The sequence below is a fragment of the Giraffa tippelskirchi genome, chromosome 7 (genome assembly GCF_054371585.1).
Source record: "Giraffa tippelskirchi isolate mGirTip1 chromosome 7, T2T-mGirTip1v1.2.pri, whole genome shotgun sequence".
Lineage (NCBI taxonomy): Eukaryota > Metazoa > Chordata > Mammalia > Artiodactyla > Giraffidae > Giraffa > Giraffa tippelskirchi.
In genome coordinates, this window is record NC_137281.1 from 44,097,534 (window position 1) to 44,122,415 (window position 24,882).

Here is a 24,882-nt window from a genome sequence, read left to right on the forward strand (position 1 = left end):
AGGGTCCAATAAAGTCCATAGGTGCATCTGCTAAGGTAATGGTCTATCCCAATGGTTCCTGACCTTGACTACACGCCAGAATCACCTGATGGCTTAGTACAGATTGGCTCCCATCCCCCAAGTTTGATTAAGAAGGTCTGCTGATGGGTTTTGTGAGTTCACATTTCTAACAAGTTCTCAGGTAATACAGTGGCTTCTGTTTCGAACCAGAAGAAAACCACTGTTCTGTAACTTGCCTGGGACAGTAATGAGCCCATTCAAGACAAGAGTTCAATTCCAATTTAATCAATTTATTAAATTAACATTTCTGTAATAAACACTAGCCACCACTTGAGTGAGGCTTGTTACTGCTGTGATTATGTTCACAAATTAGGGACATTTTGTTTTACCCCTATTGGTGCAAATAAAATCATGTCAGTACCTTTTGGCAATTTGTAACTTAGAATTCTGTTGTGATCTGGGCTACAATTTGCTATTTAGGAGACCAGGTCTGGTCTTGACAGTAAAGCCACCGTCAAAAGCTGCATTAAGAACTTCATCCAGGCAGCTTGCTGTGATGAAACTTAAATCCTGCCGGACATTGGCTGGGATTTCTTCAAGGTCTTTCTCATTCCTCTGGGGAATAATGACACGCTTCAGTCCCGCTCTGTGTGCTGCCAGCACTTTGTCTTTAATTCCACCCACCTGTAAGGAGAGAAGAACGTTAGTAAGGTTTATTTATGATCATCCTCGGGCCTTGAGATAAACCCTGACCCACCTTTCTTTCATTGCTATTTTAAAACATGCAAATCATCTTCCATTTCGTTAGAGCTTGAGCTGAGAAAGCCACTAAAAAGGTTAATAGTATACTCTTTACATTTCAATTAGCACCATACTAAATCCTATTAATGGAAAATTCTAAACTTTTTTTTTTGAAAATTCTAAATTTTTGACAGGTATGAGCACCTCTTCTGTCCATGATTCCCTTTTATATTTCTATTCCTTTCTCTACTCACATCAGTCTTGCTTATAGGTAGCTCAGGTATCTGAGGTCACCCCAGCTGTCTAGGGAGAGGCTCTAAAGTGAGGACCCAGGGCCTCCTGCCAACCAGGACCAATCTGCAGTCATGAGTGAACCGTGACGGAAGCAGATCCCCCTGCACCAGTCAACTTTCAGATGACAGACCGGGCTGGTATAGTGACCACATAGTGAGTCCCTGGACCACAAGAGCCCAACTAAGCCTCTCCTGAATTCCTGCCCCACAGAAACCAAGAGTAACTACTGTTTTGGGGTGGTGTGTATGCAGCAATAGATAGCACATATAGATAATCCCTGGAGGCAGCCCTTGGAAGCCGTCTCCCACCTGCTGCACTTCTGCCATCCTATCGCACTGTCCCTCTCTTTCCAGACTTTTTCTTTATGCTGCTGAACTACACTTTCAAGGTACCTTCGTCAGAAAGAGTGTGAGATGAAAAGATTCCCTGAATGTATGGCGATGTCTATTCTGTGTTTACATTTAACTGACAGTAAGGCTGTGTATGTAAGACTTGATTAAAAATTATTTTCTCTCAGGGTCTTGAAGGTGCTATATATCTAGTGTCATCAATGAGTAAGCTTTGTCCTTGGTGATCTGGAAAGTCATGAGGATGCAATCCTTTTTCTGAGTTGGTCCTTTCAAACTAAACACAGCCTTCAATTCTAGGAAATGCCCGGTTATTTCCTTGACAATTTGTTCTACTCCATTTTCTCAGTTTAGTTAGATGCTAGATCTGTCAAATTGTTTTTTTCTATTTTTTTCTGAATAGTTCTTTGAGCAATTCCTAAAACCGTCATTTTAAATTTAAGACCTTTGTCTTATCCTCTGTTCTTGAATTATGTTTTCTCTAGCCTTAGCAGGTCTTTTTCTTAAATGCTGCTGCTTTTCTCCATGTCTCACGTAATAGTTTAAAACTGAAGACCTCCTCAGAGTTGCTGTGGCTGTCCTCCCCTGGGGGTGGGAAAGCCTTTACCTGGGTGCATGTGCTCTGACTGCAGGGGACCTAGCAGAAGAGCCATTTGTTCTGCGGAGATTTCAATGAATGCCCTGGTTTTTGTTTCCCATCTCCTTCCTGTTCTCCTGGTCTGAACCTTATGGGTCTGAGCCAGCGCTTTTCACCAGGTTCCTGATGGGAAAAATGTCTCTACCTCCAATCCTGTTACATCAGTTGGGACACTTCTATCTTCTAGAAGTTGGCTGAACTATCAGCTGATGGCTCCCCACTTGTGTTTGACCATTAAAATTTATTCCTTCACTTAGCTTACCGTTTTGAACTAGGAAACTAAAGAGTTTATGGTTAGTAAAGCTCATTTCCTTTTAGTAGTATAGCTAGTGTTAACCACTAAGTCACTAGAAATGCAATAGTTCCAGGGCAATATGAAGAAAAGAGATCAACATTCCTTTTGAGTATAGAACATAAATACAGTTTAGGATATGACTTCCTGCTTGAATTAAATTTAAAAACCCAGAGAATTGAGAGCATTTTTAGTGATCTTAATTGGTGAGTCTATGACCTACTTTCACCATTACTTCATTAAAACAGAAGTGTTCTCAGAATAAAGAACATTTCTTTTTTTCTCAGTTTGCTATCAAACCTGCCAAAACTTTAATGTAGACTGGTACTGCTACCTAACGACTTAAAACTCTAAATGATCTCACAAGTTTTATGCATTTTTCAGTGTTTTTATAAGTAGCTACCATATAAGCTGGAGCCCCAAAGCCTCATATGTACAGAACTTTTTCAATATTTAGAAATTAAGAATGGTTAGTCTTTACTACAAACTTCCATTTTGTACTACTTCTTTTCTATAAATTTTTCTACCAATCTATCAATTACAGTAATCTAAGTTATCTATAGGAGGATGGGAGGTCTCACAGGAATTTCAAAGGCGAGAATTGGGCTTAAAGTTTAAAAACAGTTACCGTCCAGGACTGCCCTGATGGTCTAGTGGTTAAGAATCAGCCTTCCAATGCAGGGGACACAGGTTTGATCCTTGGTCAGGGAACTGAAATCCCACATGCCACACAGGGTGACTAAGCTTGCCACCACAACTACCAAGCCCATGCACTCCCCATGCTCCAAAAGAGCAGCCCGGGCGCTGCAGTGAAGACTCATGCAGCCAAAATAAAATACACAGCCACCATCCTATTTCACACATATGCTGTATATTTAACAATTCATTAACTAGAATAAAGCCTCAAATTTTCATCTGAACAGCTAATATTTCTGGTGACCAGACTGGCATTTTTTCCTGTCGGCAAGTTTTCTTTTTTAGCGGAAGGGAAAACATGGGGAAAATCGTCAGTTTTTCCTTTATTTGATCAAAATGTTAAAATCTGAATTGCAGATATAAAAAATATGTATTTAAAACTAAGCCATTCATAGGAAGAAGGCAAACTACTATTAATTTAGATTTTAAAATACTATTAATAAAAATTTTAAGTTAAAAAAATTAAAAACCATATAAATAGGCTTTTTCATACTTACTGGAAGAACAAGACCTCGTAGTGTGATTTCACCAGTCATGGCTACATCTGAACGCACCAGCCGCCCACTGAAAAGTGAGGCCAGACACGTTGCTATGGTGACTCCAGCAGATGGTCCATCTTTTGTGACAGCTCCAGCTGGGAAGTGCAGATGGATGTCTGTGTTCTCAAGAAGATCAAAACTTCCAGAAGCTTTAAGAAAGGAAAAAAAGATTTTGATGTAGAAAAATTAAACCTGTTTTCTCTTTCTCTGAAAAAAGAAAATCAAAGAGATAAAAATGAATGTTTGGGGGGTAAATAAATCCTTCAAAATATTAGTGGGCAGTGTAAAGTGGGGGTGTGGAAGAACAGCTTCATTCTATTCCAAGTAGAAGGAGAAACAAAACAAACTCTTGGAATCAGTTTCCAGCTCAGGTTCCAGTCAAACAGTCCTCAACTGGGAACTAGAATTTCCACCGCAGTTCAAAAGCAAAGGTCTGGGCTTTACGGTGTAAGTGATCACTGAAAGCTCTTCTTTATCTCTGTTTCAGAGCTGCGGGATGCCTCCTGGGTCATCATCCCAAGGCTCTTCTTTGCCCACTGCTTTGAGCACGCCCCCCACCCCCGCCCCCACCCCGGGGCAGGCCCCTCACTATTGGTCAGGTGGTATTTCTTGGCGTTGCTGCGGAGCCAGCTGATAGCGAGGTGGGCAGACTCTTTCATGACGTTCCCCAGTTGGCCGGTCAGAGTTAACTGGCCTTCGCCATCCATCCGACTTGCCTCCACGAACATGATTTCCCCGCCTAAGGGAGTCCAAGCCAAACCGATCGCCACTCCTGGTTGACTCAAACGCTCAGACACCTTGGGAGAAAGAAGGAAAATGAACAGTAGGTCAACAAGAGCCAAATGCTTTTCAGGCTGACCTAGTCACAGAGGCTGGCTCCCCCTCAGAGGACCTGAGCATACGCTGCACCTCAAAGAACTTATCGCTGCGCTCAATTTGGAGTCACACAGGCTTTCTACCAAGTCAGGAGGTTTGGCATTTATCAGAAACAGTTTTACCTTCAAGTATGTATGAATGACTTCGATGCTTAAGCACCACATGCCCTAATTTTCAAGGAACAAACACAATCGTTTTATTTACCTCAGTATTTTTATTAGGCTGCATATTTAAAAACACTCCAGTGCCAAACTTCATTTCAGGCAATCATGAAATTGCTACCGTCGTTTTAAACATGCTGTTGAGAAGTGTTAGCTCCAGAGGCCAAGCGTGAAGGTATTTATTAAAACTCCTGGACCGCACTTCTCCGCTACTCATCTTTACTTTTTCTTTATTGCTGCAGAGATGCTGTAAACTGCTGCTTCAGGATGTCCTGGATCCTCTCTGTGTGCTCGGAGGCCCACCATGCTGCCTCACTGCCTTCTTTTTTTTTTTTATCCCCAGAAGCTGTCCATATAAGTCTGAACAAACCCACGACATCGCAATCTATATTAGATCAACAAATTCGCTCAGTCCCCTCGCTAGTGTTAACAATAAGCCCTCACAGCCATCTTAAACTGATTGTGTCACTCACCAGAGATTACCAGCCAGACACATCCAAGTTATGAAAACATACACAAAGTAACAGCTGAAAAACAGTCATGTTAACTTTTACTGCACATGCTGAGCCTCCAAATTTCTTTTCCTATAGAAGCTATGCATGTTAGAGGAACTGGGCACAATGTATCAGCCCAGCACTAATGCAAACATGAGATTTTTCCACTGCGAGGTAACCTTCCCTCTAAGGTGCATCAGAGTCTATAGGATGAGTTTCCGGTTAAAGGGCTGGTTGGGGGATGCTCCCTCCTTTTCCAAGGGGCTTAGATGCCGAAAATCCTGATTTTAAATGGATGTGTGAAATCCTTTGAAGCTATCGGGCACTTTTTTTTAATAGTGAACATAAAAGCCTATTTTTAAAGTTGGTTTTAGGTTTAAAATTTTAATTTTCTATTTAATGGTAAGTTAGACACTGGGAAGGCCAGGCTGCAGTGACGGTTAAGTTGACGCTGCGCACCATGCATTTCACCTTTGCATCTGCCCTGTTCTGCACCTACTCAAGCAGAAAGATGCAAAAGAACAACGTGCAGAAGATCAGTACTATTTAAGGAAAACACAGAAACAACTATTTATAAAAGTGTTCACAAGGCCTGTTCTTGCTAATATAAAAGCAATTCTCTATACCTGAACGACATCTAGTAGGTGGGAACTTGCCAGGAGTTTCTGTTTTTACCGCATGGTTCTTTTCTAGGGCTGAGTGACGCGAACCAGCCCTAAACAATTATCCTCAATATACTTAATCCTGTGCTAATTTAACAGAAAAAGCCATACGGCACAACTGTTAGCTATTAACAAGAACAATCCCCCCTTTTTAAAATACCTAAATCCTCAAAACTCATTTTGTCAAAATAATGTACCCAAAGAATCAAGAGTAAGATTCATGCTGATTATCACATTGCTTCAAGAAACCAAGCCAGTTGCCAACACTCTCCATTTACTGGGGAGTCGTGCTGCTCTGGCTAGAAGTAACTGGAGCACAGTTCACCAAAAGGCAGGAGGGTAGATAAGTGCACGTGGCCAAACCAAAACCATCCAGGCTCATAATCACTTTATTCTAACTTGATGGCAAGTGTTCTAATACTAACCTGAAAATGGGACTAGTGACAAATCTGTGTAACTCAACAACAAACAGGGGTGGGAGAGCTGAGGGCAGGAGTTGCTATCAAACCTAGAATCTCGTGATCAGGCTAATAACAGTCATCTAAGACAGCCAAGAATCCAGGGGCTTCCCTGGTGGTCCAGTGGTTAAGAATCAGCCCTCCAATGCAGGGGACACAGGTTCGATCCCTGGCTGGGGAATCCCACATGCCGCAGTGCCACTGGGCCCTCGCGCCTAAACTAGAGAGAAGCCCAGGCACCACAATGAAGAGTGTAGCAATTAAAACTCCATGAAGCCCAAACCATATATATATAGTATTATATATTAAAAAAAAAAAGAGAGAGAATCTGTAACTCAAGAACTTGGAGTCATACTCTTCAAAGTCATTTGTTCTGAAATAAACAATTCTCTAACTACCAAGCATCCAATTTCTATGTATTTTTCCCTTAGAAATAGTGAGTACAAGTAAATATGAATTTAAAAGATGAGATATATGCTCTTTCTTGTTTCTGAATGCAGTTTCCCAGCCATCTTAAACTGTGTATAGAACAATTTGTATTTTATAGAATTCCCTAACGAGATTCAACAAAATAATTTCAAAACTATATCTATTGGTGCTTTGCTACCAGTTTCTAACTCCATTACAGGTCTGTGGAATCATCAATTATATTAGGTAAGACAGGCCTCAGCTTGATGCTTAAAACATTTTTCCCTCTAAATGTAAAAGCAGAACATGAGTATCTCAAGTTCATTTGTCATTCAATTTCCCTTCAAACTGGTGCTTCAGTTTCCTTTATCTGTTAACTAAAGCTTGTTCAAAGAAACAGTTTCTTCTGTAATAATTCTATCAATCATGTAAATATGCAAATTGAGGAAATGTTTAAAATATTTAATAAAGTTAATGATAGGATATGTCTTATAAAGTATGGTTGCATTCCTAACACTTCAGTGATAGCAGGGTTTAAGGAGCATTTGAGCATCTAATCACTGCCAATTTCACTGTTCTGTACTCTTGATTAACTGAATAGTGATATTTATTGATATCTGGCTGAAATAGTAAATACACACAACTCTTTGCGACCCTTCCAAGCCCAGACCAACACCTGCAGTTTTAATACCTCGTTAGTTACTACTGTGACCATTGGAGGGATGAAGTTTTTCCTTCATCCATCAGGGCTGTACTAGCATCTGGCGCCAGGCTCCATCACAGATCACAGGGATAGCAAGTCAAAACCTCAGGGCCGCGACAGACTACCTGCCACCACAACACATAAGGGGCCGCTACTGCCCCAGCACGGGGGATGCAACAAGAGGATCTAGCCAGCGTTTGTCTACAGAGAGCCCTGCAGAGGCGAGGGCCCGTCTCCGCGGAGCTGGGACAGAAAAAGGCCAGGATGCCTTTTCACAGCAGAGAGGCCAGCATGTACCAAGGACTCAAGACAGGATAATATCGTGGGCCTTCTCTCCAAAGACAAGCACGGTGCCTCACTAAATGCAAAACCTGTGCTGTCAGACGGCTGTGGTATGTGCGCAGGTTTGCCCCATGGTGATGGTTACACCACACGATGGGTTTCTTTTATAGCTCATGCGGCATATTTTATGCTCCTGCCAGGGCTGTCACCACAGCAGCTCTCCATCTGCCAACTTCTGTAAAGTCTTTGGAGGAATATCTGATTTTTCTAGTTGTAAATGTGTTTCAGCAACGTTTCGCTTGGAGGGGCCCTGGGGTCAGCCCCTGGAAGCAGTGTGACACAGCCCTGTCTGGCCCGACAACAGTGCTGCCCAGAGCCAGCGCTTTCAGATGCTTCCAGTAAGGCCTTTCCTGGGCACAACTGACTGGTGGCGGGCCAGGCAAGTGTAGTTAACAGGGGTGTGGGGCATGACAGGTCTGAATCAGAGGGATGGAGGAGGAATTTACTACCATGACTCTTTGGGCATTTCCTTAATGTTTACACACCCTGGTTATTCCTGGCTGCTGATTGTGTCTGTCAGCAAGGGAAGCACACGGATGGAATCTCCTGGAATTCACCTGTGGATGCATTCTATTCAGGATGCTTTTTTAAAATCTCCATGTCTAGTCTCTTCTTCTCTTTATTACTGCTTTTTCTAAGGGTAGTGACGTCTGGATAAGGGCTTTTCATACACCACAGAGGCTTTCATACTCATTATGAATGGAGTCACAAATACTCAGATGACAGATTGTCAGGATTAGTAGACTGGACAAAACACACTCGTGGCTTGGATGACTGGTTTTCTGAGGCTGAAAATCAAATGCATCCTGTAAACCCTAGAATTTATGTGTGCTTCTGACTGAGTCACCATATTTGCAATCTGTGGGATTAAGACTGCGATCCCCAGAGGTATATAGGAACTCTTCATATGTTGGGTTTTTTTTGGGGGGGAGGGGAGTATGAACTGCAGGATTGTATAATATTTATATAATGTATCTAATCTGTATGTATATCCAATATGCAGATATATACATATATGTGTGTGTGTGTGTGTGTGTATCTAATCATGTGGAGGCTTCTCTTGGCTTCACTGGGATGATAATGAAAGTAAGATTCTCATCTCACCCCAAAGAGGTTCACATAATCAATAAAAGTAATCATAACCAAGTTTACCAGTATTGATAGTAATCTCATAACTGACTAGCTCAGTAAGATTCAACAGCTGGGCCCCTTCTAAATCCTCCATATCTGGATCCAGGCCTGCCATGAGGAGGTGATCTGAGAAGCAGTCAGGGAGAAGGAAGCCTAGACTTCCTCGGGCGCCCGCACCTGCTTCACTCTCTCCCATTTTTAAAATCTCATAACACAGGGAGATCTTTTATTTTTTTTTAAGTGGATTTAACTGATCTTGTTATTGTATCTGAAAAAGTGACTAATGATACTGTTCCTAAATTTGAAATCTAGACGAAGTTTCTCATTTGTCCAGGAACTCCTTTTTCAACCTGCTAAGAGAATTCTAAAGGAATGTAACACAAGCAGAAGTGTGCCTTCCTGTCGTTCCTCCTCACTGTTAGTTTGCTAGGTCAGGAAAGTTTTTTGGTACTAACATATTTTTGCAGACTCATCTTCAATAAAAGTAAAGCACAGTAGCCATGAAATTAAAAGACGCTTGCTCCTTGGAAGAAAAGTTATGACCAACCTAGACAGCATATTAAAAAGCAGAGACATTACTTTGCCAACAAAGGTCCACCTAGTCAAGGCTATGGTTTTTCCAGTAGTCATGTATGGACCTGAGAGTTGGACTATAAAGAAAGCTGAGTGCCGAAGAATTGATGCTTTTGAACTGTGGTGTTGGAGAAGACTCTTGAGAGTCCCTTGGACTGCAAGGAGATCCAACCAGTCCATCCTAAAGGAGATCAGTCCTGAATATTCTTTGGAAGGACTGATGTTGAAGCTGAAACTCCCAATACGTTGGCCACCTGATGCACAGAACTGACTCACTGGAAAGGACCCTGATGCCGGGAAAGATTGAAGGCAGGAGAAGAAGGGGATGACAGTGAATGAGATGGTTGGATGGCATCACCAACTCGATGGACATGAGTTTGAGTAAACTCCGGGAGTTGGTGATGGACAGGGAGGTTTGGTGTGCTGCAGTCCATGGGGTCGCAAAGAGTCGGACACGACTGAGCAACTGAACTGAACTGAAAGCACAGTAAGGGATAGTCATGTTATTAAAGCAAATAATAATGAGGCTTACAATAAAAGTCACAGGAACTTTTAGTTTTGTGACTAGACATGGGTCTATGTGTTTTTAGGGTGCATGGTAGTTGCACAAACTAGCATTTGTTCATTTTTTTAGCATGTACTAGGCACTATGGTGGGCTTCCCAGGTGGCACAGTGGTAAAGAACCTGCCTGCCAATGCAGGAGACCCAGGCTCAATCCCTGGGTTGGGAAGATCCCCTGGAGAAGGAAATGGCAACCCATTCCAGTATTCTTGTCTGGGAAATCCCATGGACAGAGGAGCCTGATGGGCTACAGTCCATAGAGTCACAAAGAGTCGAACATGACAGCACAAATGCATCCACACAGGTACTATGGTGGGTACTTTATATACACTAACTCACCAACTTCTAAAAACCTACACATAATTACTCCCATGCATCAGATGACGCCAGCATAGTCCAGGGGGAGGGGTTCATCCCTGTGAGTGACAGGCCTCTTCCTCCTCCTAAGTCCTGTTTATGGTGGCTGGATTTCCCATCTTCATCTTCTGCTCACTTCCTTCTATACTCAAAACCACTCTTCTCCCCCCTGACCACCCTGAGCCCCGCCATCATCCTGGGTGTCTTCAGCAAGTACCTGAGACTCATGCAACCTGGTTTCTCTGTCTCTAAACACCCCCTTGCCCCCCCAAACATACTCCTCAACCTAACCCAGCCACCCTGTTCCCGGTTCTGACTGCCAACAGAAGCCATACAACCTCTGAAATCTGACTTCTACCACTCCCTTCCCTGACCACTCACTTTCTTAACCTTCCAGCTCACCTGTATTCAAGACCACCAACACTACCATCCTCACGTTATACACCAGCTCTGTCTCAGCTTCACCGCTCTCCTTGGGCACCTTTGTTCCAGCATTATCCTCTCTTCCTTGGCCCTTTCTCCATCATCCCTTGCACAGTGGATCTTCATCACAGATACTTCCTCCCATAGCACTTTCCCAGAGACTCTGCTCCCAGGGTACCACCTCTCTCTCCAGCAAACTCAGTCCAACTCTACGGAATTATTCTGATTAGCAAACAGGCTGCCATGTGTAACCCCCTCCCTCTGACCTCCATTGTCCCTTCCAGCCACCTCACTTGTGTGCGGTCCATCACAGTCAAACTGCAGAAAGAGTTCCCGGCAACCTCCTTCTACTCCCCCACCGTCCAGACCCTCTTCACACACTCCACCACTCCCTGTGAGCCTGCTCTGTCAAGGTCGCCCACACCCTCCACGCTGGCAGATCCAGGACACAGACAGCAAACACATCTGCACGTTCCCCCTTCCTCAGACAGTTTCCTTTTCAGTTTTCGTGGCAGCACGGCATCCTTGTCCTGCTCTTACCCAATGGCCTGCTCCTTCTGTTTCTGCTGTGAAGGTTCCTCTTCTCCTACGTGACCCTAACTGTTTAGGGCCTCTTCCCAGGCTCCCTGCTCTTCATGCCGTATCCTTTTCCTGGGACTTTAAAACTCCTCTCTTTTCTAACAACTCTGTAAAATTATACCTCCCAGTCCACAACAGAGCACTATAGTTGGTAAGAATAGAAGTGAAACTCTGAGGGAGAGCAGGTATGCCTTTATGTTACATTGCTGTACTTCAAGCAATTCTTTTGCAGCAGAGAGGAAGGGGCAGGAATCAACTTGGCTGCAGGGTGTTGTAGGCGAGTGGAAAGAATACTGGATTTGAGCTGGCTGACTGGCTTCACTAACTGCACCTTCTGTGACTTTGCATGATTCATTTAAGCTTTTTCCTGTGTGTAAAATGGACGACCCCGAGCACAAAGAAGGCCCTTGTGGATAATGAAGAAATGTTCCATAAATCTTTACTTCATAGATGCAAAAGTTGAGGCAGAGGGTGATGGTCATCAGACTATTAGAGGTAGAGAAAGAATCCCCCTGCACCAGCGTAAATTCTCTCAGCTGTGGAAAATGAACAAAATGTTCCAAACTCCCAGACACCGGACCTTCTATTCTAAGATGCTATTTATAGATGGGAAAATGGCTACAGGATTCATGTTGGTAAAAGTGTTCATATGTAATAGCTCAGATGCGACAAGAAAAATAAAATCATTTTTGTAATGATATCAAACAGAGCTGTTAAGCGGTGTTTATAAAATTTCTCTTTTCTGTCCTTTGGCTCTTTCTCTGCTAAAGCTCCAAGAATGTCAGCAATGCTTCCAAACCTAACAGGAGCAGATGTGGCTGGGAAAGAAGGGTCTATGCAACAGAAACAAGGATCTATCTTTTGTTTTTATTAACTGCTTTGGTGTAAATTCCCAAAGGATGACTGATACATACTGTCCTGAAAGCCAAGAGCAAAAAGGCCGCTGGACACACAGGAGCAGAACCTGTCTCCATTGTCACTCACAAAATCACTGGGTTCACTCGGAACAGGAAACAGCTTTCTCAACCAAGATAAGTTTTGCTCGAATTCTTTCAACACTTCAAAATTTAAATCCACAGTATCTTAAGAATTCAAATAAGCAAAACAATGTTTCTGATTCTACTGTTCAGGACCACATTTACTGCCAAGAGTAAATGTGTTGTATTCTTGTAGCTGATCACTTTGTAGAGGCTCATTAGCTAAATGACCAGCTCAGAGTTTAAACAAATCAACAAGATGGCTTTGGGAACTATTTCCCCTCAGTTTTAAGATTTGAGGAAAATCATATTTACTGGTAGTGGTTTTAAATGCTGAATGGGAGACTGTCTTCTGCTTAACTTACCAGATATACAGTCTGAAATTTTTTTCTCCTTTATACAGAAAATGTGATGGGAAAGCTTCTGAAGAAAGATGCTAATAAGTTCAGTAGTAACATACATATTTTTCTATTAACTACTTCATGAAAGCTTATATAAGCATCCTATGAAATACATCACAATACCTCAGTAATCACAGCTTCAAATACCTATTCCCACCCATCCTGCTCCCAGGCCTTTACGGCTTGGCATCCCGCTATGAGGGATGGTTAGGGGAGAGAAAACAACACAGAACTGGACTTGCATGTGGGTTTAACCTGAAAAGAACTAGTAATAACAATGGAAAAATAGATCCTGAAAGATGTCATCTGGTCTGCAATAGCGCAACCTGAAGCTAAAGCCAGGCTCATGTCCTTAGGTATTATGTACTAGGCTGTTGGCCTACTGCCTTCTGCCAAGCCTTTGATAGCAGAGAGGCTGCTGCTGCTGCTGCTAAGTCGCGTCAGCCGTATCCGACTCTGTGTGACCCCACAGACAGCAGCCTACCAGGCTCCGCCGTCCATGGGATTCTCCAGGCAGGAACACTGGAGTGGGTTGCCATTTCCTTCTCCAATGCATGAAGGTGAAAGTGAAGTCGCCCAGTCGTGTCTAACTCTTTGCAACACCATGGACTACAGCTCACCAGGCTCCTCCGTCCACAGGATTCTCCCAGCAAAAGTACTAGATTGGGTTGCCATTGCCTCCTCCAAGCACAGAGGAAGAATTCTTAATTAAAACACATAAATAGGAATACAGAATTTCTAAGGAAGAAAGTCAGAGACACTGTTCTTCAAATGGAACTGAATGGAAAGAATAAGATCAGACTGGGGTTTCTAAAGAGCACCCAGGCAAGGTCTCTGGGGCTCTGCAAAAGCCATATGTATTATCACGTTGTGTTGTGCTAAGTAGCTTCAGTCATGTCTGACTCTTTGCAACCCCACGGACTATAGCCTGCCAGGCTCCTCTGTCCATGGGATTCTCCAGGCAAGAATACTCGAGTGGGTTGCCACGCCCTCCTCCAGGAGATCTTCCCAACCCAGGGATCAAACCCACATCTCTTAGGTCTCCTGCACTGGTAGGCAAGTTCTTTACCACTAGTGCCACCTGGGCAGCCCTATCATCACATTAAGTACCAACATTTAATACTAGAGAGAAAACAAGTTTCCAATCTGAAGACGAAATTCAGCCTTACCAAATAGCCAAACCTATTTCTCCACCAATCTATTAGGGAAACCAACAGAGTAAACAGGTGGGTATCAATGAAGAAACGAGAATGCTCACCTCCATTTCATACATCGGGGGCCCGAGGATGTCTTTCAGAGCATGGAAGTCAATCAAAATTGGCATTTCAGGTGGGAGGGCCAAGTCAGAAGTATCACTGACAGGGTCGGATTTTGCATCTTCTAAGATGTGTTCTTTGCAACCTAAGGGAGAAAAATTTACTCAAGAACACTCAGAGATGTGCAGGATGAAAATTCATTATCAGTAAACATCAAACAGAAGCTCAGTGGATTTCTAGTAGTTCAGTCACCTTTATATATGTATTAAGGCACAAAAGTCCACCTTGTGTATCTGTGGAACACAATAGAAGAATTAGTCTTTCAAGAGCCCCCGAGGCTGACACAGTGCATTGCTCTGTTCACTTACTTTTACTTGTTTGTCCTCATCTCCCCCTGTTAAAGACTACGCCCCAGAAGAGCAGCAACCTTGCCTGTCTTCTTTTCAACCATTATATTAAGCTAAGAGCAATGCCTGGTACTACTCAACTGATGGCCTTTAGAGGCCAGATACTCAAGGGTCAGATGCATAGATCAATGTGTACAATTCTCTGTGAAATCCACACAATTTAAACTGTTCAAGTTCCTCTTCAGGGGAGTTCCATCAGGTGTCCCATTTCTATTGGGCAACAAGAACTTGGAAATGACAGAACCCATAAAGCAATGCCTCTTGCGTAAACATACAGCTCAACTCCAAGGTTATTATTTTCCAATAAAAACAAACATAATTGTCAGTGCCTGGTAAGAGAACATGAAGCCTGGCTTGAAACCCCTATAATAATGGACCATTTCCTTTACCTGCCTAAGAGCCCTGGCTGCTGACATCTTGTCAAAGGACTGACTCACTGTGGTTGGGATTAGACATCCAGGCGACAGGGGCCAGCTGCTCTAGCACTCCTTTTCTATTGGTCTTTGTAATTTCAATCTGAGTAAAGAAAAATGTTACTTACATCTATAGCCAGAAACCAGAAATGAGAAGGGGTTTAAAAGTGCAGGAAATATGCGGCTCCAGTCAGCTTCGTTCCCTGCTTTTCTTTTCCTTTAGTTCTGTCATAACCCTTCTAGCTCTTATTCTATCTCACACAGTGTTTTAAAACACCCTTCCTTCTGGAGATGATTACTGTATATGTTAACATACAATACATGATAATTATAGTCACCTAAACATTGTGTATTCATATGTATTTATTCTAGTTTTGCTATGATCCTTCTATTCTGATACCTCATGAATTTAAAAGTATTATTTTCCACTAACTCTTTTCTTTGCAAAAGTGATTACTGAATATGTTTAATAATATTAGACCTTAATTTTAGACTCCAGTGATAACTGGACACATCCTGGAGTGTCCCCAAAAGATCCCCATGTCTGTGTCTCTTATTCTGTCTCGCATATAGGGTTATCGTTACCATCTTTCAAATTCCATATATATGCATTAGTATACTGTATTGGTGTTTTTCTTTCTGGCTTACTTCACTCTGTATAATGGGCTCCAGTTTCATCCATCTCAATAGAACCGATTCAAATGTATTTTTTTTAATGGCTGAGTAATATTCCATTGTGTATATGTACCACACATGTATATTATCATATGTGAAACAGAACACCATTCCATGTTCGATGCATGAGACAAATGCTCAGGGCCGGGGCAATGGGATGACCCAGAGGGATGGGATGAGGAGGGAGGTGGGTGGGGGGTCCAGGAAGGGGAACACATGTAAACCCATGGCTGATTCATGTCAATGTATGGCAAAAACTATTACAATATTGTAAAGTAATTAGCCCCCAACTAAAATAAATAAATTTATTTAAAAAACAAAACAAAACAAACAAAAAAAAGATCCCCATGTCTCGCGGCCTTGTAACGTCAGGGTGAAGGCCTCTGTTGGCTTACTCTCCTGCTGGACCCTACAGGGCTCCTCTTCAGGACTGAATCATGAGTGAAAACAGACAACAGCTCAGACTTTTTCCTACTTGCTGGCTACTTGACTTTATGCAAAGAATTAAACCTCTCACTATCTATCTCTACAGGATTCTTGTGAGAATTAAAGGGAAAACTCTGTAGACCGCAAAGTGCAATGCACACACTGTATCCCAAGTGTGGGTCTCAACTTAGATAATCTCACAGTACTACTTCTGTAATGTCACTTGATCTTTGGCTCAATCAGATTCTGAGAATTCTTCCCTGATCTTTCCAACTTCTTACAGTGCTTACTTATCAGTTTCACAAAATCGAGCAATTCCTGGGTTACTCGGTGGCACGTGGGAGATTTTCTGCCTGCTGCTCTGTCTGCAGCAATGTCAATGATCGAGGGTGGGAAGGCACTTAAATCAACAGTTTAGCTACACATAGATCTCAGAGTGGAACAGAAAGCAGGTGTCATTGCTTAATTAAAATTAATAGACAGAAAAAAAAAGCACTACTGTCTAAGGTTACTGTACACTAAAAATGAAGGGCTCTGAAACTCTAGCTGATGCCCAGAAGAGGTTGCAAGTTTCTTTAGCCTGTTGTGTTTTGTGTCGGGCTTTCCTGAGATCTAATTACAGTTGCCAGCCTGGAATTCACTATCACAGGAGGAAGGAAAACTGGATGGGTGAAAGCCAATCCACATTTATGTAATCAATGCTTTGGGACATCCCATAGCTTTCCGAGTGGAGTAGTGAATTCAGTGCTTTGAGCACAGAGAGGGTAGGGGTGGGGAGAGCTACTTCTAATGTGACTAGACCTTACAATGCAAAGGATGGCCATTCACTCCAGGCTCTAGGCACAGCAGCTGGGTGATGAAAAAGCAATAAACTTAGAACTAATCTTTGCTTTGAAATGTTCCATCATAGAACACAAGCCTAGAGAACTAAAGCTTCATGTTAAGCAAATGGTACCAGCTAATCAGGAAAGATAGGCTGGCACTGAATTTCAAGAACCATCTACTGCACCTTTGTTGTTGTTCAGTTGCTAAGTCATGTCTGACTCTTTTGTGACCCCATGGACCATTGCCCACCAGGCTCTTCTCTGTCCATGGAATTTTCCAGGCAAGAGTATTGGAGTGGGTTGCCATTTCCTCCTTCTTCAGATTCCTCCTCAGGAATCTTCCTGACCCAGGGATTGAACCCGTGTCTCCTGCATTGGCAGGCGGATTCTTTACCACTGAGCCACCAGGGAAGCCCCTACTGCACCTTGGGTAACACAAAGCAAGAATAATGAAATGGATTTTCACAGAGTGTACACTTTGATTACTCATTAAACATCATCTCACCAACATGCCATTCCAGGAATGAGGCCCAGGTGAGAGCTGAACCCTGAGTCCTCAAATAAGCTTTAAGTACTCAACTCAAATGCCCTGTTCTCCCTTGTCAGAAGGGATCAGCACCAAGAGAAGACAGTGGCAGAGTCCCTGGGACTCATAAATGGCCTTGCCCCAGATCATAACATTCATGCCAGATGGACTTTCTAAGGCACAGCAAACAACAACAGACCGAGGACCCTGTCCTACAGACCCTTCCTGCTGGAACTGCACAGTTAATTTTCTCCTATGCCCTTATCTTCGGGTAAAACAGTGGTTCTTAACAAATGGGTAACAGTCACATGAAATCATAAATGATTATTTCACCAAGAAGCTTTTTTTTTTTTTAAATAATATTTATTTATTTATGTGGCTGCACTGGGTCTTAGTTGCAGTGAGGCATGTGGGATCTAGTTCCCTGACCACGGATTGAACCCAGGTCCCCAGCACTGGGGTCTTAGCCACTGGACCACCAGGGGAACCCAAGAAGTTTAAATTATAAAAGCCAAGTTACATCTTCTGGTTATCAAATTAAAGTAACCAATAAAGTTTAAGAAATGACAAAGATCAGCATTAAAGAGAATGGAGAGATCTCAAGTACTACTGCTTATGGAAATATAAATTGATTCAATCTTTCTGGAAAGCCATTTGTCAATATATTGAAAGTTTCCTAAATATTCATAATCTCACACCCAGTGATTCTATTTCTCAAAAACCTATCTTTAACTTTAGACAAATGCTTAGATAACAAATCTACTCACTGTAGCACTATTTTTAACAGCAAAAATTAGATCCAATATAAAGATGCAACATTAGGAGCATGATTAAGTAAACTGTGGTACAACCATGGATCTAATAAAATACTATACAGTCACTACAACTGCTTTCTAAGTGTTCTTTTTTAATAATTTTTTTCTAAGTGTTTTTAAGAGATGCAAGAAAAGCCTTTTGAAACAACATCAAATGGAGGAAAGAGGGGAGTAAAATTTCTCATGCCATGAATCTTACTAATATAAATGTATATAAGAATGAAGTTATATAATCCAAAATGTTAATACAAGCTGTGCCCTGAGTTATGAGGTTAAGATTACATGATGAGATAGTCAATAAATAAAAGTCTCCAATCTCGGCTCTGGCTTCCTAGTTGGCCTTGAAAAAAGCTACTTTACCTCTCCATATCTGGTTTTCCAATCAGTAAAACCATAACAATTATAGTAACCCTTAGAGAGTTGCTGGGAGAATTTGATAATGCTAAAAACCTTATTATGCATAAATGAAAAACTGAATTATATAGAGCAGTATTTAATACAGACTTCTAAAACCCACATGTCTTACCCCATAGCCCATTTCACTGGAAGAAAACAAAATGCTTTCTGCACCCCAACCCCACCCAGGGCCCCACAGACAGGGCTTTGACCACACATGACGGTAGGGGATGACATCAATTATTTTTTCTATTCTATGTAAGAAAACAGAAAAAGATACCAAGACTCAAGACTCTGCCCCATGTTTCTCATCAGTATTATCAGCCCGTCCTGAGTCTAATTCAGGATATAGCCAGGGTGGTCAGGGCATAACCAAGGGGCTGAATGGCATGAAGGGGGCAGGTAAGCAGATGGCCCCAGAGGTTGAACCTGCAAGGCACTTGCTCTGCTGGCACAGCAAATGTGGACCTTGGTACAGCAAGGGTGAAACTCGATGTCACCACAGCTACTACCAAAGGGTATTCTAGAGCTGAGAACTTCTGGGGTGGGGCGGGTAGAGGAGGGGTGTCAGCCTTCCAAAGCGGCTGTCACCAGGACACGATCATGTGATATTTCCCAACCACTTTTCCCCGTCAGAGGAACATGATTTACATAAACAAGCCCTAGAGCCAAAGAATCACTGTGGGAAGGAGGGAGAAAGGAAGGTCCTAAGAGAGGAGGAGGGCAGGAGGAAGAACAGAGGGGTGTAATAGCTCAGCAAAGTCCAGTAGCTTTCTTGTTTGTTTAAAAAAAAGTTTCTTACCTTTTGAACAAATCTTACAGCAAATGGTGACTCTGAGCAAGTGATCCAACTAAGGGAAAGTAGCAGAGGAACAGGTACCAACACCAACAGCTACTCCCCCCGAACGTGGCAGAAACAAAAATCCACCCCACCACACACAGCCCCAGGTTATCTACAATTATCTTTACTCAAGACAGAACCTTGTAGGTATCACTTATTATTCTCTATATTCTGCTTAACTTGAAGCATATGCTACACTCTCTAGCCCACGCTCATGAGTTCAAAAGCTACATTTTGTGGTACAGACATAAAACAAACCCCTTCTTCTAGATTATGAGAGAAGAAGTGTTCATTTTCATGAATAACAGGTTTTTGTTTCTTTTTTTAACTCCTTTGGGGTAGGGATGGAAGAGAGGATGGGGTGCACAATACTGTTGACTGCAACCAGCAGTCAAGTAACAGGGGTAACTCAGACACAGAGGGTTAATTCTCCAAAGGAACAAATTCTACCTGTTGCTGTCATACGATGTCCCCAAGAACGTCCAGATCTCATTCTGAGGCTTAGCAGAATTCAGGAAGTGTCAGGAAATTCAAGTACAGAAGGGAACCATGATCCATTAAAATTTAAGAACTAGGCAGAAAGTATAAAAGTCTGGTCCAATCCTTCATTTTATCCTCAAGGAAACTGAAGGAAGACTGAGCAAATCTCCTGACATCCACAGTAAATCACAGACAGCCTCGGGATTCTGGATGTCCGGTCAAGGGCACGTTTTGTTCTACCTGAAGTCGGGTTTAGGAAAGCTGCCTGTAGCTCAGGAGTTCCTTGACAAGTAGCCTGGTGGTAAATTTAGAGGTTAGATTATTTTTTTTCCCGACTGAAAATAATCAACTCATCTGCCATCACATACAGATTCCCTTCTATGACTGTTGTCAGAAAAAACTGTGAAAGACTTGGAAAAGAGCAAAACACAGGTTACTGGGCGAGCTGTCCAGGGTGTCCTTCCAGGCTGTGTCTTGGTGCCTTTCAGCTCTTTTCCTGTAAGCTGTAGGAAACTAACAGTAACACAGATGATTCCTGTCCGTAGAAATGAAAAAAGCATATTGTCCTCTCCCTTTCCCAAGAAGCTGGTTTTGCAAATTAATTTCAGCATTCCTGATCACCTCTATAGATGTCTATGTTTTGAATTCTCCATGGAACCAGATCTTACTAAGATCGATCTTACTGGTTCTCTCATTAATAAATGAGTTCATTCAAATCTTTAACACGTGTTCATTTTATATCTGTATAACAGTGATCATTTTGCCATTAAAACTTATTATCCTTTAATACTGAACAAAAACAAATATTTCTAAAAAGTGACAAATTCCCCCAGGAGTCAACCCTTAAGCTGAAATGTTTACATTTTAAAACTTTGGGGCCTCAGACAGATACACCAAATTGCTTTAGATACAAAAACATGATCTTCCCATTTTCAGTATTCCTGATTTTGGGTAGATCCTCAGAAACATCCAGGAGAGGCACAACTGATCCTCTTTATTTCCAAGAGGCCTTGGAGTCAGACAGCTTGGATTTGTACTCCATTTCTTACAAGTTGGTATGATTTTGGGAAATTTCCTTTTTCTGGGGGTAACTCTCTTTATTATGATAATATGTATGTAACATACTATCGATCATTTTAGCCAGTCGAACTGTACAATTTGGTGGCATTAAATACATTTACAATGTTGTTGCAACCTTCACCACTATCTACACCTGAAACTTTATCATCTGCATATAAACTCTGAACCCATTAAATTGTAACTTCCTGTTCTTTCACTCCCACATCCAACTGCAACCTCTATTCTACTTTTCTGTCTCAATGAATTTGCCTATCCTAGCAACTGCATATTATGTGGACTTATATTTGTCCTTCAGGGTCTGGTTTGTTTCACTTAAGCATAATATTTTCTAAGTCTAGTCATGTTGTGGAATATATATCAAAATTTTCCTTTTCGTGGCTGAATAATATTCCATTATATGCAGACACCGCATTTTGTTTATCTATTCATCTGCTAGCGGACACTTGAGGTGTTTTCATCTTTTGGCTACAGTGAATAATGCTGCCATGAACACTGCTATCATTCCTGCTTTGAACTCTTTTGGATATAAACCTAAAAGTGGAATTGCTTGGCTACAAGGCAGTTCTATGTTTAACTTCCTGAAGAACTGATGGACTGTTTTCCACAGCAGCTGCACCACTTTATATTCCCATTAGCACTGCAAAAATGTTTCAATTTCTCCACAACCTCACCAATGTGAGGCTTTTTACTTTCCATTTTATTTTATTACAGTCATCATACTGAATATGAAGTAATGGCTCACTGTAGTTTTCATTTGCATTTATCTAATGACTAACAACGGTAGGCATCTTTCCATGTGCTTACAGGCCATTTGACCATCTTCTTTGGAAAAAGTGTCTACTCAAGTCCTTTGACTATTTTTGAACTGGGTTGTTTTTTTGTTGGTTGAGTTGTAGGAGTTCTTTATACATTCTGGATATCAATCTCTTATCAGTCACATAATTTACAAATATTTCCTCCCATTCTGTAGGGTTTTTTTTCTTACTTTCTTGTCTTTTAATCCACTAAAGTTTTTAATTTTGATGAAGCTCAATTTATTTATTTACTTTTGTTACCTGTGCTTTTGGTTTATATCCATGAAGTCATTGCCGAATCTAATGTCATGAAGATTTTCCCCATATTCTGGGTGCTTAATAATTTTAGCTCTTAAGTTTAGGTTATTGATCAATTTTTAGTCAGCTTTTATATATATTATAAGGTAAAGGTCCAAATTCATCCTTTTGCATGTGAATATTCAGTATTCTCAGCAACAGTTTGCTGAAAACACTTTGCTTTCCCCACTGATCTAGGCACCCTTATTAAAAATCAACTGACCACATATGTGAGCCTTTCTTTCTGTTCTATTTGTCCCACTGGCTTATATATGTCTGTCTTTATGCCAGTACCATACCACCTAATTACTGTAGCTTTGTAGAAAGTTCAAAGTCAGGAAACCTGAGTCCTCCATTTTGTTCTTCTTTTTTAAAGACTGTTTTGGCTATCTGGGGCCCAGTGAAATTTCACATGAATTTGAAGACTGGCTTTTCCATTTCTCTGAGAAAGGATGTTGAAGTTTTGGAAGAGACTGCATTGGATCTATAGATCTCAACAATGTTAAGTCTTCCTATTCATGAACACAGGATATCCTTCCATTTACTTGGGTCTTAAAAAATTTCTTTCCATCAATGTTTTGTAGTTTCTATAGCACAGAAGTCTTTTGCCTCCTTGGTGAGATTTATTCTTTAGTATTTAAGCTTTTTAGATGTTATTGTAAGTGGAACTGCCTTTTTAATTTCATTTTCAGATTGTTAATTTCCCTAAGCCCTTTAAGCTCCATTTCCTCATCTGAAAAGAGAGAAATGGTCCGTACACTTCAAATAGTTGTTATAGGGATAATGGTTACAGGATAAATAGGAATAATGAAATCATAGTATAGCTTCTAAGGTTAGGCTTGGAGCTGTTCAGCCTAAATTAAAATCTGACATTTACTAGCTGTGAACCTTAGGGACTTTATTTATTCTGTGCCTTAGTCTTCTCATCTGTAAAATGGGCCTAAAAATAATATCTATCTTATAGGATCATTAGAGGATTAAATGAGTAAATACATGTAAAGTGCTTAGGAAGGAGTCTAGCAAACAGCAGGAACATTATAAATGACAATTAGCCTTCTTGCCTGAATTATCACAGAGCCTTCTAATTTGGTTTCTCTTCCTAGTTTCCTATTATCCATTTTATTCATTCTTTGTAAATGAATCTTTCAAATCACTACTCTAATTACATTATTTCCAGACTTAACATCTTTACTAGGTTTTCATTACAAATTAAGCAAATTAACTTCCAAGAGTTGCATTTAAGATCTACCACCATATAGTGCCAAAATACCTTTCTAATCATAGCTTCCACTGGAATGCCTTTTAAACTGAAAGAGTACATAACCACCACCCATAACTCGACTAACATTTAAGGAACACAATCCATGGTAAGAAACTTCACCCTAGTGCCCCTATTTGCAAAATGTCAGACTACAGGAACTCTAACCTTACCACACCAATTCATCACAAGTGCTTCATACAAAATAGGTATTCAGTTATGGTTTGCTGAATTAAGTTGAATTTGTCTAGTGCATTCTTTTTTTGAAAATGTTATCGGAGTACAGTTGATTTACAATGTTGTATTAGTTTTAGGTGTATAGCATAGTGACTGCCTATTGCATTCTTAAATCTTAGTAACATGTGTGGACAAATGACAAACCACCAAAACACTTAATCATTACTTGATTTGCCAAGAAATTACCAGATTTTTAATGCTCACTTTGTCAAGTAAATATAAAGATTTTTAATAAATGAAAATTAAGGTTGTAACAAAATTATTACTGAATGATTAAAATTTTTTCTTGAAAGTTCAATCCAATCACATTAGGCTCCTGAATCCTGAAGCAGCAGCAAAATGAAACTTACAGACTGGCTCAGCTGTATTCGTGTGCAGAGTGTAGGATGTGTGCTACTAGGTGTATTTACAGGAAGTTGGCAGAGAGGTTGTGCATGAACCAATGAATGGGAATACTGTTTACATCTCAACTCCTTAGCATACATGGGAATGTAAACATGGATCCAGACCCCATTTAGCCATAAAGGAAAAGATTTGTATGGCTGTAGTTATAAAACTACTCTAAAAAAAACAACACAAAACTGAGTAGTCTACTTTAAAAATTGAGATGTGATGCTGAGATTGTAAGTGGCTTTGTTATTTCTTACAAGACAGCAGAAGTATGTGCCTCAAAGCTAAACTGACCATAGATAAAAAGCATCTGAGAGCCTTCTCTTAGGGAGGCAGAAAGGGGAGAACAAAATATCTAAAAACAATTCAGACAAACCTGAATATCTTCAACTATATAATTTGTCTGTCAGTTTCAGGTTAATCTTTTCCAGAAAACCATCTTCGCAGCCAGAGGAAGTGTGCTGAATGCAACTGAGATTCAAGTTACTGACCCTGGCTGCCAAGGCATTTGTGCCTGCATATTTTCAATCTGTTTTTCTTTCTTTCTTTTTTTTTTTTTTTAAAGGAACTAGTCATAATGGAGAAATCTGTGGATCAAATGCCCAGAAAAACCTTCATGCTAGCAATAAAATCTTTCAAGCCCTTTCTGCCAATACTTTCTTCATTATTTTGGAGATCTACTAAACAATTCTACATAATAACTGTTGCGATAAAGATGGACATCATGATTGTGAACCATTTCTCATCTATTCATGAAAATAAACAACATCAAAAAAGGTATCTGGAAACCCCCCCCCATCTATTTCAATGAATTTTGAGATGTAAATAAATGACTATTTTGTCTCAATTTACTAAAACCAAATTTTAAAAGCTACAATATTTATAATAAATCAAATGAAGCTTTCAATGATCAATTCAATGCCTCTACAGCACTTTAAAAACCAGCATTTATCCCACACCTAAATATTATTTGTTTATATCTACCTCCCCCAATGGACTACCTGTTACCAGTTTTCTTTCATCTCCTGCCCAGAATCCAATCTAGAACCCAGCATATCGTAAGTGTTCAGTGACTGCTGGCTGACTCACTGAATAAATCAGCGTTATACAATGG

At 41.0% G+C, this 24,882-nt stretch overlaps 1 protein-coding gene across 2 annotated transcripts in view; it reads right to left on the reverse strand.

Moving 5' to 3' along the window:
* Nucleotides 1-269: 269 nt before the first annotated feature.
* Nucleotides 270-24,882, reverse strand: part of LONP2 (lon peptidase 2, peroxisomal) — an 82,319-nt gene continuing 57,706 nt past the window's right edge. For both annotated transcript variants that reach the window (XM_081507941.1, XM_081507940.1), the window contains 4 exons: nt 13,912-14,054; nt 4,136-4,343; nt 3,505-3,695; nt 270-684 (listed from right to left, as the gene is read on the reverse strand). In XM_081507941.1, coding sequence (XP_081364067.1) covers nt 463-684; nt 3,505-3,695; nt 4,136-4,343; nt 13,912-14,054 — 764 coding nt within the window. In that variant the 3' untranslated portion in view covers nt 270-462. The remainder of the gene's footprint in view (nt 685-3,504; nt 3,696-4,135; nt 4,344-13,911; nt 14,055-24,882) is intronic.